At 45.0% G+C, this 14,228-nt stretch overlaps 1 protein-coding gene across 1 annotated transcript in view; it reads left to right on the forward strand.

The window, feature by feature from the left end:
- The first annotated feature begins 13,279 nt into the window (after window positions 1-13,279).
- The window catches only part of RASL11B (RAS-like, family 11, member B), a 4,242-nt gene continuing 3,293 nt past the window's right edge, over window positions 13,280-14,228 (forward strand). Inside the window, exon 1 of the mRNA XM_009885025.1 lies at window positions 13,280-13,295. Within this exon, the coding sequence (XP_009883327.1) occupies window positions 13,280-13,295 (16 nt within the window). The remainder of the gene's footprint in view (window positions 13,296-14,228) is intronic.

Raw genomic sequence — 14,228 nt, forward strand, 5'->3', positions numbered from 1 at the left:
TCACCCACAAGCAGCCAGCAGTTTCTTGCACGATGACAGACCTTTATGGCGATTAGCCAGGGGAAAATATGTGAAAAGACGTTGAAGGGAAAAAAAAAAAAAACAAATAGAAAAAAACCCCTCGTGAGAGTGAATGGACTAACTTGTCCTGAGAGCCAGGGCTTCCTGACCTCAGACGCAGGCCACTTCACCTCTCGCACAGCACCACCGCTGCGTGCCAGTGCCCATGCCACCGGTGAGACCATAAGCCGGTGCCCACCCAAACCTGGAGCTGACTCCGCTCTCCTCTCGGCATCTCTGGGGCGGCAGCCAGCAGCCGTCTCAGGTGTCCCATCAGCACTGGCGGGGGGACGAGGGAGGCTCTGGCTTCTTGCCCGGCAAGCCCTCAGATGCAAGAGTGGCCTGGCACGGAAGCCTGCAGGAGTGCCGCCAACGTGGGAGCTGCGCTTTTGGCTCGGGATGCCAAAAGACAGCTCGAGGCAGGGGGCGGGGGTTGGGCAGACACGTGCGAGGGCTGGGCTCGGCGTACGAGTTTGTATGGGACGGGAAGGTGGTGGTGGGAGAAGGCATGGAGTCTGGTTGGACTTGGCTCAGTGTTAGGGTGGGTGGCACAAGGATGGAGAGAGGGGATCGGGATATGCTTCATCCCGCGGTGTGACCAGAGACAGGCCCTTGATCACTGCTGTTTGAGGTGTCTGCTGTCTCTTTACATCTTGGTGCCTACTGCTGTCAGTGGTGGTGCTCAAACAAGTTAACTTTGGGCACCTCAGATCTAGGGAGGTACTCACCTCCTGGAGGCCCTGAGTCAAAGCCACCGAGCTCCAGAAGCCCAGAAGCTCCAGAAGCCCAAGATGTCAGTAAGCTTCAGATCTGGCCGTACGCTGAAACTGGGCTGAACTGAGCAAAGAGGAAGGTTTCTTACCTCTTCTGATCTCCCCATTCCACCTCTCTGCTCAGGGCAATCTGTTTTCTGAGGCAGATGAATTGCGTCTGCGTTTCCTTCTGCTGCTCGGACTGCAGGAGTCAACAGTGGCCAGCAGAGCCGGGCGGTGGGGCTGGCAGCAGGGCTCGTCTCTCAGCGCAGGAATATTGCTGCATTTTGCTGCTCTAGCTCTTGATGACTGACAAAACTCTGAGGATGCAACGATTGAAGCAACTATCTGCAGAACACAGCAATATGCACCATTTATGAAACCTACGCGTTATGGACTGCAAAATATTACAGGGTGAACGCATTCTTCCCAGACCCCTCACTTTCTGCAGTACAACCACAGGCTCTGTATCCAGCCTGCCCCCACTGTCTGTCTCTCTCCTTATCCCAAGTACCAACTGTAATTCACTTTCGCTTCTTTTGCAGAATTTGTTCTCCATTCTCTACTTGTCGCATGTTTCTTTTCTCATATTTGAAGAGCTTTTCCCTGGAAATATGTTGGGTGCTTTTTCAAGTTCAAGTGGAACTACAAGCCTGAAACACAAACCAAGACTCACATAGTTTGCCTTTGTATTTTATTTAAAAAAATAAGACATGGTAAATAACATATCCTTGCTTAGTACTACTTTGCCAGCTAAAGGACAGTCTGTCCTAGTGTTAGGAAAAATTGTAAGCTGGGTTGGCATAGATGAGCTGCTGTACAGCTTCCAGAGAGTCTTGAAAAAAGAAAAGTTTCTTTCTGTAAATGCAATCTCTTATTATAACTCTGAACAAAGGTTTCTACTTCTGCAAATGATTTACTAGTCAAAGAAAGTGGGACATTCATTAATAAATGTAAATGTTGGTTTAGAAAACACTGCACGAGTAGAGTTAGAGAAAATTATGCTCTATTGTAGTCTCAGCCAGTTGTTAGGGTTTTTTTTTTTCCTCAGAATATTTTTACTGAGCACTGACTTTTTTTCAGGAATTTTTATCTCAGAGTTAATTATAACATTACAATCTGTCCCAAATCAGTAATAATGTAGTTGTACTGCTTGCTGAGCGGACAGGAGAATGAATTGCAACTTCAGTTCTTTCATAGCTGATTCATACACCAGAAGAGAATGAATCTTTTATGTACAACTGCCTTCTGGTATTTTGAAAGAATACATATTTTGAAACAGCTGAGGTTGCAGTTACTGCTCAGATACAAGTGAAAAACATTCTAGTTACGTGTTAATGTTTTATTCATGGCTGCATGTAATATTAATGCAAAATACTTCTACTTCTCAGTTAGAAATCCTATTATCAGTTTGCGATGTTTCAGCTATTTCAGATGCCAAGACGTGAGAGAATGTGTGATTCCAAGCAGTGAGTCAGCTGTTGTCTACATCTACAGATAAGTAGTATGGCTGGAACACCACCTCATTTGACTGGTTCTCCTAATTATTTTTATGCAAAACCTATTCCCTTTCACGCCCACGGGAATTCAGGAGAGATGCTGACAATAACTACTGGGCAGAATTACTGTTGTTTGTAGTTAGATCTGCAGATACGGTGATTCTTTGTCTAGAACTCAGTGAAAACCCAATGCGTATTGAATTTCAACATTGTCTCATTTTCCGGTAGTTGATTATAGTTGGAATTGCTCTTATCACACAAATTTTTCTATATGCTTCTAGCAAGCATATAGCTTGCATTATAGCTAGCTTAATGCTGATTCTTGGTATTCATTTCAGCAATTTGAAATCATCTCTTGAGTTACAAGTCAGTCTTGGTCAGATTCTTTTTCAAATTAAAAGAAAAAATCTGTTTTACAATTGCAACTGTGAAAAAGCATGAATTTTCCCAGACTTTCTAGATAGTGGTTCCCCCCCCCCCCCCAACTTCAGACTATTGGAATGCATTTTATAGTGAATAATTCTATTCCTATACCATGAAAATTAACGTAAACTTTGTTACTAATATCAACAGAGGTGGAACCAAACATGTAGCAAAATACATACTGCATCAGTAGTACAGTAGCATAGAATGGAGCAATTTCTTACATACTTTAATGACTACAGGGTAGTACTTTGCATTTAAAAGCCCCTTCATCTTAAACTTAAAGTGCAGTGTATTTCAAGCTGGCATTTAACGGAGACTGCAGCTCTGGTCCTCCCTTTGACAGTTAATATTAGAAGGCAGAGAGACTCTAAGGTCAGAGGGAGCCCACTGGCAGCTAAGTCGCACTGAAGTCATCGCTGTGCAACCTTCTCCGAGCACAGGAACGTGTCCCTGAAAAAAAGCATAGAGAGTTGTCATCAGGTCTAAGCAGGAGCAACATGGAAATGAGGAAGAGCCATCGGCTGTCTTGGTGGTTTAGGTTATACTGCAGGGGGTTTTATGTTCTGTGACAGCAACACCAAGCCCAGTCCCAGTTCCTAAATGGTGGCTTGTCCACCGATGAGAGCCTTGGAAAAGCCCAGTCACCTGCTGGTATGTGTAAGGCTGTCTCCAGTCCAAGCCATCCATCCCACCTGGGCAGGGGGCAATTGCTGCGCTGTATTTGCATCCCTTCCGCAGCCGTCCTGTAACAGCGTGACTCCCTGGACATGAGAAATTAAGAAAAGCCCATGCTAAGCCTATTTACATCAAAGCCATATGGGAAGTCCCTCTGCCTTTAGCCGGCTGGCTTGCTCCCTTGTCTTCATACTCATCTCCCTCCAGTGCGCACCCAGGAGAGGGACCTTTCTCAGTGGAAGTAGTCTACGCACAGTTTTTCTTTCACATTTTCACCTGTGTCCTACAAGCATTAGTAGCGATGGGCTTGAGTTTGGACAGTGCAAACAGAAACTGCCTCTAAGGATGTAGTTGCAACACGGCTTGAAGTACAAATGATTTCTGGGCAGCTGGATAAAACCCACCCCAAACCGCAGTGCATCAGTGCCCGAGGTGCTCGCGCACAGCCTGTCCCAGGCTCTCACCCCTGCAGCTGCTAGCTCAGAGATGGAAAAGAAGTTGCTCTCAGTTAGTATTTTCCTCTCTAATTTACTGGAGATTTCTGTAATTCGTTCTGTAAGAAAACATGACTAATGGATTTGTAAGCTGAGACTTTTTTTGTCTGTTTGCTTTTGAGAATTCAGTGAGACCGTGCTAAAGGTAAGTTGTAGTTCGGCCACAGAAACCCATCTTCAGGATATTTTGGGCAAATGAGAGTATTTGTTTTATATTTTAGGGAATACTTTAGGGAGAATGGAAAAGTGCTCTGGCATAGGATAAGAAACAAGTGGGAATGCTTTGCTTTTCTTCCTATTAGTAAGATGGCACTAAACCTTGAAACATGCAGTGGAGTACACTGCAGCAGCAGTATCCCCTTTGACGGTGCAAGCAGTGCGATTCCCCTGAAGCCTGCTGGGGTGGGGGGAGGCCCTACCCGGGGTGAAGAGAGGAGGAAAGCTGGTGGCTGGTGGGACCAGGGCCCCATTTCCTTCCTCGCCTGGGGACCCATTCCAGCCATACCACGCTGCAGCGCTGCAGGTAGCACAGGGCAAATAACTCTGGGCTCTGAGCAAGAAAGCAAATATAGAAATGACCATGAAAATTGCCCAACCGGTTAAAACTGGTTCCAGCCAGGAACTGAAGTCCTACCTCGAAATACTTAAATCCCATTTGGACGGCATAGATTTACATTCCAGATGAAGAATTAATGGCTTTCACACAATATCCTCAGCAGAGATGCCCCAGCATACCAACCTCTGTGTTTTTGGTAGATGGAATTTGTAATTCCTACAGGACCTGCATTCTTCTAAGTGTTACTTCTATTTTTGGACTGACTACTTGCTTTATTTAGAAAAAAAAACCAAACAACTGTGCTCTTGTCAAACCTTAGAGACTATGTGAGTCATCGATACAATAACACTAAAATATCCTTCTGTTATGGCGCAGTTCATCACCATCACAAAGGGTTTTATAGAAAACAAACATAGCTGACAGAGTCTGCTCTTAAGCTTCCTGTAGTTAATCCTTGGGCACGTTTAGCCAGCTGAACACTGTATTGCTGAAAAATGGATTGTTATTAAAATGTTGAGTGTTGCAGTAGCTCCAAAGTCTCATTATTTTTTTGGCTAATAAAAATGAATGCCATTCCTCTGACAATTTTCGGCTGCCTATCTATAGTCATCTGCCTGCATAATAATTGTGTGAATGCTAATGAGCACCCTGAAACTTTGATGAATACATTATTTTTTTTTTTTTAAGGCTGTTAAGGCTGCCTCGTAGGCAGCAGTGCTTGCTCATTTAAATGCCTTAAAACACACCCTTCACAAAGCACCACCAATGGGTTCTAGCCTCAGACAAAACAGAATATAGAAATTTGTGATACAGAAACACCTTGAAGCAAAATATAACCAGCTTCTTGTAGCCTGCATATCTATGTAGCTATATAGCTTACATAGCTTATAGTGTTTCCCAAATGAGAATCACTTACTTCCCAGTTTTCCCTGTTACCTTTTTATTGTTTTTCCAGTTTGGATTATTGACAAAATGTTTTGCATCACCTGTTTTCTGATGGAAATCTCTACAGTTGCAGGCTTTTTTTAAAACTTACTTACAAATTGCTAACAATAATTGCATTTTTTAAATGGTTTGCGGATCCAATTCCTACTGAAAGGCAGTAGGAGTGAGTGCCTAGTTCCTTTAGGCATTTAAGGTCTGCAAAACCCACTCATAATGCAAACCCTCTGACAAGCTTCTCCTTGCTCTAAGGAGCTCTCCTCTCCTCCGCAATCCCTCTTGTGTGAGCTGGCAGCAGGTGATCATCATCTCCCCTCACGGGCACCATTTGGTAGGCTAAACAAACTTGTCTTTCTCCTCTCTCCTTGTAAAATCGGCATTTCTTCCCCTGGTTGCCCTCACAGCCCCTCGCTGCACCAGTTGCACCCAGAGCACAGGTGGGAAGACCTGTTCCTGGTGTTCCTGGGGAGCTCCCACCCATCCCACCACCCTTCCCTGCCAGGGACCTGGCCCGACATGCTCTACTGTCACTTCCAATATATTCCTATATAGTTTGCTTCCTATATATTCCGGCTGCCTCTTTTCTCCCCAGTTTCAAGGAAGCCCTCGGCCCCAGGTATGTCACATCTAGAGAAGCGAGCTCAGCCACCCGGTCTACCTTGTAGCCTGAGACGTGGCACCATCAGTCTTCCCGTCAAAGTTGTGCCGCTGCACTGAGGGATTTGATGTTCATTCAGGTAAAGCGAGAGAAGGACTCCTTCCTGGTGGTTCAACCGCTCATCTCAGAAGCTTCAGGGCTTCAGTCCCTGCTTCAATGCATTGCATCTATGGGACTTTGCTACAGAATATTTGGGTGTATGAAGCATTGAGGTGTTTCAAGATGTGGTAGAAAATGAAAGGAGTTTAGGTAGCAGGCAGGTACGTGCCGGACTTAGGCAGCCTAGTTGATTTAGAGTTTGAACTTTTCTCATGCATCTTTGCTATACACCCCGACAAGCCTATGAAGGAGCGGGTTAGTAATTCCTGCACTAAGGGAATACTTCCTGTGTTGCACCACAGGCTGATTAATTGAGGATTTAAAACAAATGCTGAATGACATCCAGATTTTCAAGTATATTTAGGTGCTCTGTTCCCATGGGCAAATAGAAGACAGACTGCCAGTGTGACAGGAGACGGTGTAATGGTATGACATTATGCAATTAAGGCTGTAAGAAAAAGGCGTATGCATGTGGGAGGATGAGTTAAGGTTGCCCAGGCAATCTTATTTCTGGCATTTCCTATATTTTCTGCATTTGACTTTGCAACCTACACGTTCACTCATCATAACTTTCTGTTGTAATATGTAGGCATGACTTGAATTTACATCCTTCTTGCTAAAGAAGTTGTATTAGGAACGTAAAGCTTTCAGTATCTTCCCGCTTGAGAACAAGGTCAGCTCAAGCCACGTTCAATGAGGGCTCGTGCCACCCCGGCTGACCCTCCTGAGCAGGGCAGGACCTGTGCATCAGCAGAGCTGCGGGGCCAGTCGTTGCCCACCCAGAGTTGACAGCCGAAATCTGGAGAGGTGGTAACAGAAACGCCGCCTTCCCTCTCTGTAGTTTCAGCGATGTGACTTCTGTGTGATGACTCCATGAAGTTAAGGGATCTGCAGAGGTTAGACTGGCAGATGCTACATGCAAAAAGCTCTTCATTTGCTTAGCAACGGTGAGGAGCTGTACCAGCCCCAGTGCTCCTCTGCCGCTGTAAGCATCGCCCTACGGTTTGCCTGGACTTGTCAGTGACCTTCCCTAACGCCACCCAGGTGCCAGCCCCAACACACTAACTCTGTCATAACACACGGTGAGATTTAGAAAGGCCGGCAACGGCGCTACAATGCCACAGTTTTTAGAGGGCTTAATATAGATCCTGAGGAGTTCCTAAAATGGAAAACAAAAATTCTGCTGTGCTCTCTCATATACATCTCTGAATGAAGCATGAGAGCTTGTATTAATTCAAGAGATTCCGTCATCAGGGCTTTCCCCCCTGCTTTTCAGATCAAACTGGCATCCTGCGTGCAGAACAACTGCTTGTACTGTCGGGGCACAAATCGGTGCAAAAAATTAACAGTAGCAGATGGGCAGCCCTGAAAGGAAAAGAAAACCTCGAGCTTTTCACTTCTTGGATTAGAGTTTGGGAGTGTTATATAAGGAGGAAATGGGGGGGGGGGGGGGGTCCCTCCCTCCTTTCTCTGCCCTGGAATGAAGATCCTATCTTACTCCGTAAGCCTGGCCATCGCTGGCCAGGAGATCTCTCCCAGCACAGAGATAAGTTGTTTTCCTGTGTGTGTGGTTTCTTTTAATATCTCTGTTCCTTCTCTCTGTTGTTTTGCTCTTGGAAGGTGTTACAGGGCTGTGTCAGAGGAGGGGGTAAACTCTTCTCTTCTTGGGCTTTTCATGGGGGTCGGTCAACTTGGCTCTATATGTTGGGACCATAGGACATACGTACTGTGCCATGAACAGTGAGCTTGCTTGTATTTACTCCTATAAAGCCAAAGAGAGAATTCACAGTGCTTTGGAAAGTAAATACTTCCCTGGAATGAGCAGACGTTGGCCGTGTTTCTGAACACCATGTCCACACCTCTTGTTTCTCTGAAGACGTGCGTTAGAAGTTAATTACCAAAGCGCGAGATAACAAAGTAAAGTTCATTCATGGAAGTGTCTTTACGGAAGGTGGAAGCTGCATGCAAACTTACCCTCTGAACAGTGGCACCGAATAAACTATTGAAATGAGTCCCTGAAGTGCACAAGTGTGTATTGGCACCAGCTCTGACCCACCACCATCCGGGCTAAGACCTTGTCTCTGACAGCAGTCGCTTCTGCATAACTGGGAGGAAGACATAGGAAATTTTGTGTTAAAAAGAGTGATGGATGCGAAGGCCCGTCCACACTGTGTTAGAGCTCTTTCTGGTCCATAATACTTAAGACACTGGTGCAAAATTTGAGAAGATTAATTTGCCGCTGCTTATGAATTTTATGCTAGCGTAAAGGATTATAAAAATGCATTTTCTCACAATTAATAAATGCACGCTCCTTCTTTGTACAATGATAATTTTAAGTTTTGTCCAAGTGCCTTCCTACAACAATTGACTCAGTGGATCAATCACACCTTTTACAAGAATGTATTTTGTATCTCAGTTTTTCCAGAAGTTCTACCTTTCAGTCTGGCTGATTGTTTTGCTTCTGGTATTCTGAGACAGAGGGAGAATATCCCATTCTCCAGTTATTTTAGAACTTTCATCCAGGCTCTAATTAGTCATCTTCTTTATAAAACTGGTTTATTGAGGTGTCATCTCATTTTTGTCACCCTTTCCCATTTCCCCTTTTCTACCATATCCTTTTACGCGCTAGAGGCACCACTGCTGCACACATTGCTGTATGTTAGGCCGAGGTATTTATTTACGGAATGGCATTAAAAAATTCTCTGTAGGCTCCTAGAAGGGATCTCTTGGTCATCTAATCTCATTGCCACTGCAGTCAACCACACCACATAATCCCGTCTGTGAAGTCTTCCAGCTCCATTCAAAAGAAGTCAGACTCGATCTTGCTCCTGCCACTCTTGTCCCACTGTTTTGCTACTCCGACAGCAGAGTTGAGCTTGTACCCACTTGTCCTCATGCTGACATTGGTCCTTAGTTTTAACTGTCCCCGTTCCCCCATTTCCCAAGCCCCACTTTCTTTGTTTTGACAAGCTGAATACACCAAGTGTTTTCATCCTCCTCTGAAATGGGCTGCCCAGGGGGGAGAAAGCAAGCTTGAGAGAAGATACAATCTGATTAAAATGCAGACTAATATAATCGCAGAACATTACTCAGGCTTTCTTGTGGAGAGAGAAAAATGTCTGCTATTGTGCTGCTATAGAAACCACGTAGGGTCTGTGGGTAGGTGAGGGTGCACGGAGCCTGTCCCTCCCTCCCTCCCTCCTTTCTCTGCCCTGGAATGAAGATCCTATCTTACTCCGTAAGCCTGGCCATCGCTGGCCAGGAGATCTCTCCCAGCACAGAGATAAGTTGTTTTCCTGTGTGTGTGGTTTCTTTTAATATCTCTGTTCCTTCTCTCTGTTGTTTTGCTCTTGGAAGGTGTTACAGGGCTGTGTCAGAGGAGGGGGTAAACTCTTCTCTTCTTGGGCTTTTCATGGGGGTCGGTCAACTTGGCTCTATATGTTGGGACCATAGGACATACGTACTGTGCCATGAACAGTGAGCTTGCTTGTATTTACTCCTATAAAGCCAAAGAGAGAATTCACAGTGCTTTGGAAAGTAAATACTTCCCTGGAATGAGCAGACATTGGCCGTGTTTCTGAACACCATGTCCACACCTCTTGTTTCTCTGAAGACGTGCGTTAGACGTTAATTACCAAAGCGCGAGATAACAAAGTAAAGTTCATTCATGGAAGTGTCTTTACGGAAGGTGGAAGCTGCATGCAAACTTACCCTCTGAACAGTGGCACCGAATAAACTATTGAAATGAGTCCCTGAAGTGCACAAGTGTGTATTGGCACCAGCTCTGACCCACCACCATCCGGGCTAAGACCTTGTCTCTGACAGCAGTCGCTTCTGCATAACTGGGAGGAAGACATAGGAAATTTTGTGTTAAAAAGAGTGATGGATGCGAAGGCCCGTCCACACTGTGTTAGAGCTCTTTCTGGTCCATAATACTTAAGACACTGGTGCAAAATTTGAGAAGATTAATTTGCCGCTGCTTATGAATTTTATGCTAGCGTAAAGGATTATAAAAATGCATTTTCTCACAATTAATAAATGCACGCTCCTTCTTTGTACAATGATAATTTTAAGTTTTGTCCAAGTGCCTTCCTACAACAATTGACTCAGTGGATCAATCACACCTTTTACAAGAATGTATTTTGTATCTCAGTTTTTCCAGAAGTTCTACCTTTCAGTCTGGCTGATTGTTTTGCTTCTGGTATTCTGAGACAGAGGGAGAATATCCCATTCTCCAGTTATTTTAGAACTTTCATCCAGGCTCTAATTAGTCATCTTCTTTATAAAACTGGTTTATTGAGGTGTCATCTCATTTTTGTCACCCTTTCCCATTTCCCCTTTTCTACCATATCCTTTTACGCGCTAGAGGCACCACTGCTGCACACATTGCTGTATGTTAGGCCGAGGTATTTATTTACGGAATGGCGTTAAAAAATTCTCTGTAGGCTCCTAGAAGGGATCTCTTGGTCATCTAATCTCATTGCCACTGCAGTCAACCACACCACATAATCCCGTCTGTGAAGTCTTCCAGCTCCATTCAAAAGAAGTCAGACTCGATCTTGCTCCTGCCACTCTTGTCCCACTGTTTTGCTACTCCGACAGCAGAGTTGAGCTTGTACCCACTTGTCCTCATGCTGACATTGGTCCTTAGTTTTAACTGTCCCCGTTCCCCCATTTCCCAAGCCCCACTTTCTTTGTTTTGACAAGCTGAATACACCAAGTGTTTTCATCCTCCTCTGAAATGGGCTGCCCAGTCCCTCATCATCATAGCGGGTTTTCAGCATACTTGTTCCACTTTGGCTTACCCTTGACTGGCCGACAGAATCATACATTGTACTCCAGATCTTTTCTGAAATTACTTATTTGACATTGCTGGGTTTACATTTCCCATTTTACGTAGCTCGTACTCATCTTGTGATTAACTAGTCTTTCTTTTCCAAGTGCTGATCTCGGAGTTAATGGAAGAAATTTTTGTGATTAATCTCTGCATGTCATTAGTATTATCAAATTTAATTGTATCTTCATTAATCCAGTTCTAAGAGGCATGCGGTTTCTCCAGTATACTATTCCCACCCTTGTTTGAACTGGTGATGTCTCCCAGCTCTGCCAACAGCAGATTTCATTAGCATGCTCGTGTTCTCGATGACACCACTATAACGAAAATATGAAGGATGACAGGAGCCTTGACGAATCCCACAGAGCAGCTTTCCTTCAGTCTGACACTTCCCACACAAAACACCCCTCTGTTGTTGTCTCCTGACCCCCACATTCCTCTGCTTAAATAGCATTTCATGTCTGGACACTATCAGGTATTATTGACCCCAAATAGATTACATCTACCACGTTTCCTTTATTTAAGGAAAAGGGAAACAAAGTTTAACCAGGGCAAGATACAGTGCTAAAGCAACATTTCATGTAATCTCATACTTCATATCTTTATTTATTTTCTTTGAAATTTGTCCAAATTATTGTAAATTATTTCTCTCCCTTTCTTTAATGCAAGTATTCCAGAATAATTTCAGGGCTACAGTAAAACTTCTTGCTTCTTTCACCCTCATCTTCACACACTTGACTTGTCTGTACTCTGGACAAGATCATTTGTTTTTCCCCATTGCAGTAATTACCCACGACTTTGTTCCTTTTACTAATCTTCCTACTGCTCCCATCTTTCACATAATCATCTTTATTAAAAATGGAGGCAAAATGCTTATTGGTTTTGTAAATATTGCCAGGCTTCCTTCAATCTGTACACCCTTCTCACTGCATGACAGCCCCATTTCTTTTCTCCTGGTTGAAGTAACTGCTCCTAGATGCCATTATTTATCTATCATCTTCCATATTTCCTCATCTTGAAGACAAAACTTTCTTATAAGAGTGATGCTCCTCTTCTATTTCCCATGACCTTAGTTACCAAGCTGCCAGGGGGTCTTCTGTGAAACCCTTCCCCTTTGCTTAAGGTACAATGTCCAGATAATTTCTGCTGCTCTGGCATAAAGAAATCCAGTCTTTCCTTTGTATTCAAGTCCTTGAGTCCTTCAGCCCTGTTGATTTTTTTTCTAATTAGGTCTCTTTCTCTTTCCCCTTTTGATTTAGAATGCCTTTTTATAAACCTATGTTTTACCCATCTATTTATTTTAAACTGCAACTATCAAATGATGTTTTTCCCTATGACCTTAGTAGCCTTACACTACTACTTACAATACCAAACCACCATCACCTCTTGTTGGTCCTGGCAAAGAGAGCTTTTCCCCTGTTGTACTGCTCAGCCCCCGTCACCCTTCATAGCCTCTGCTCCCACCTCCACATCTGGGACAGCAGCGGCAATTGGTTTCATAGAATCATAGAATGGTTTAGGTTGGAACGGACCTTGAAGATCATCGAGTTCCAACCCCCCTGCCATGGGCAGGGACACCTCCCACCAGACCAGGTTGCTCAAAGCCCCATCCAGCCTGGCCTTGAACCTCTCCAGGGATGGGGCAGCCACAACTTCTCTGGGCAACCTGTGCCACTGCCTCACCACCCTCAGAGTGAAAAATTTCTTCCCAGTATCTGATCTAAATCTCCCTTCTTCCAGTTTGAAGCCATTCCCCCATTATCCTATCGATTCATTATAGGCCAGATATCTTTTCCCATATACATAGTTTTGCAGCTTACCAAAGGCTCTGCACAAATGCGTGTTTGCTGAGATGGTGACCATCTTTGGCCAATGTCACCGTCAGGCTCCCAGTTCTACCCCTAACTCTCTTAACACTTTCCCTGTTGTGACTTTTAGTCAAACACTTTGGGTTTATCCCTTCTTTTTGCATAATTAGCACTCAGTGGCCTTTACTACGATGTCTGTCATTCCTGAATACAGGAGTGTGATTTTATCCCGCTCCGTGACCTCTCCCCTAGCAAGCTTTGTTCCATGCATGGGCAGGTTTTATTTCTCTGTTTCGCTGCTCAAGCTCTTGGCTGATGCCGGGATTTCGAGTGCTTTACGTTCAGCCCTCCCCGCTCCCAGGCTGGTACAGTCCTCCTGGCATGGTTTCAGCTGGGATAGGGTGGACTTTCTTCCTGGCAGCTGGTGTAGTGCTGTGTTCTGGGTTTGGGATGGGAATAGTGTTGGTAGCGCACTGATGGTTTTGGTTGTTGGTAAGCACTCGAGGCCTTTTCTGCTCCTCACACCGCCCCACCAGCGAGCAGAAGTTGGGAGGGGACACAGCCGGGACAACTGACCAAAGGGCTATTCCATACCATATGACATCATGCTCAGTATATAAATCTGGGGGAAGAAGGAAGGGGGGATGTTTGGAGTTACAGCATTTGTCTTCCCCAGTAACCATTACACATGATGGAGCTCTGCTGTCCTGGAGATGGCTGAACACCTGCCTGCCCATGGGAAGCAGGGAATGAATTCCTTGTTCTGCTTTGCTTGTGTGCGCGGCTTTTGCTTTACTTGTTAAACTGTCTTTATCTCAACCCACAAGTTTTTCCTCACTTTTACTCATCCGATTCCCACCACCCATCCCAACCAGGGGGAGTGAGCGAGCGGCTGCGTGGTCCTACCTGCTGGCTGGGGTTAAACCATGACACCTCCATTTCCCACCCACCTCTCATTTATACTTCTCCTTCCTTGCCATCATCTTCTGCTGCTTCTTTAGCCATTGCCATATCCTTGTTTTACTCGATTTTTTCCTCCATTCCTTTGTATCACAAATGAGCAGAGAGGGCACAGACCTCTCCCACCCGCCTCCCTGGGTTCTGATTCTCTCCTCCTGGTTGCTGCAGTTCTGATTTCAGCCTGGTGGGAAGGGGGAAGGGAAGTGGGAAGGGAAGGGGAAAGGGAAGGGGGAAGTGAAGTGAAGGAGAGGGGAGAAGAGGGGAGGGGAGGGGAGGGGAGGGAAAGGAAGGGATGGGAAGGGAAGGGAAGGGAAGGGAAGGGAAGGGAAAAGGGAAGGAGACTCATGCAAATACTGAGACTGGCCAGATATACATTTGACACTTTATTTCTGTGAAGGAATAGTAAGAAGTTTTAGAAAGAAGGACCTATGAAGAAGTGCTAAGAACTGCAGACGGTCTGTACCA

The sequence above is a fragment of the Charadrius vociferus genome, unplaced genomic scaffold (assembly GCF_000708025.1).
Source record: "Charadrius vociferus isolate BGI_N301 unplaced genomic scaffold, ASM70802v2 scaffold134, whole genome shotgun sequence".
Classification (NCBI taxonomy): domain Eukaryota; kingdom Metazoa; phylum Chordata; class Aves; order Charadriiformes; family Charadriidae; genus Charadrius; species Charadrius vociferus.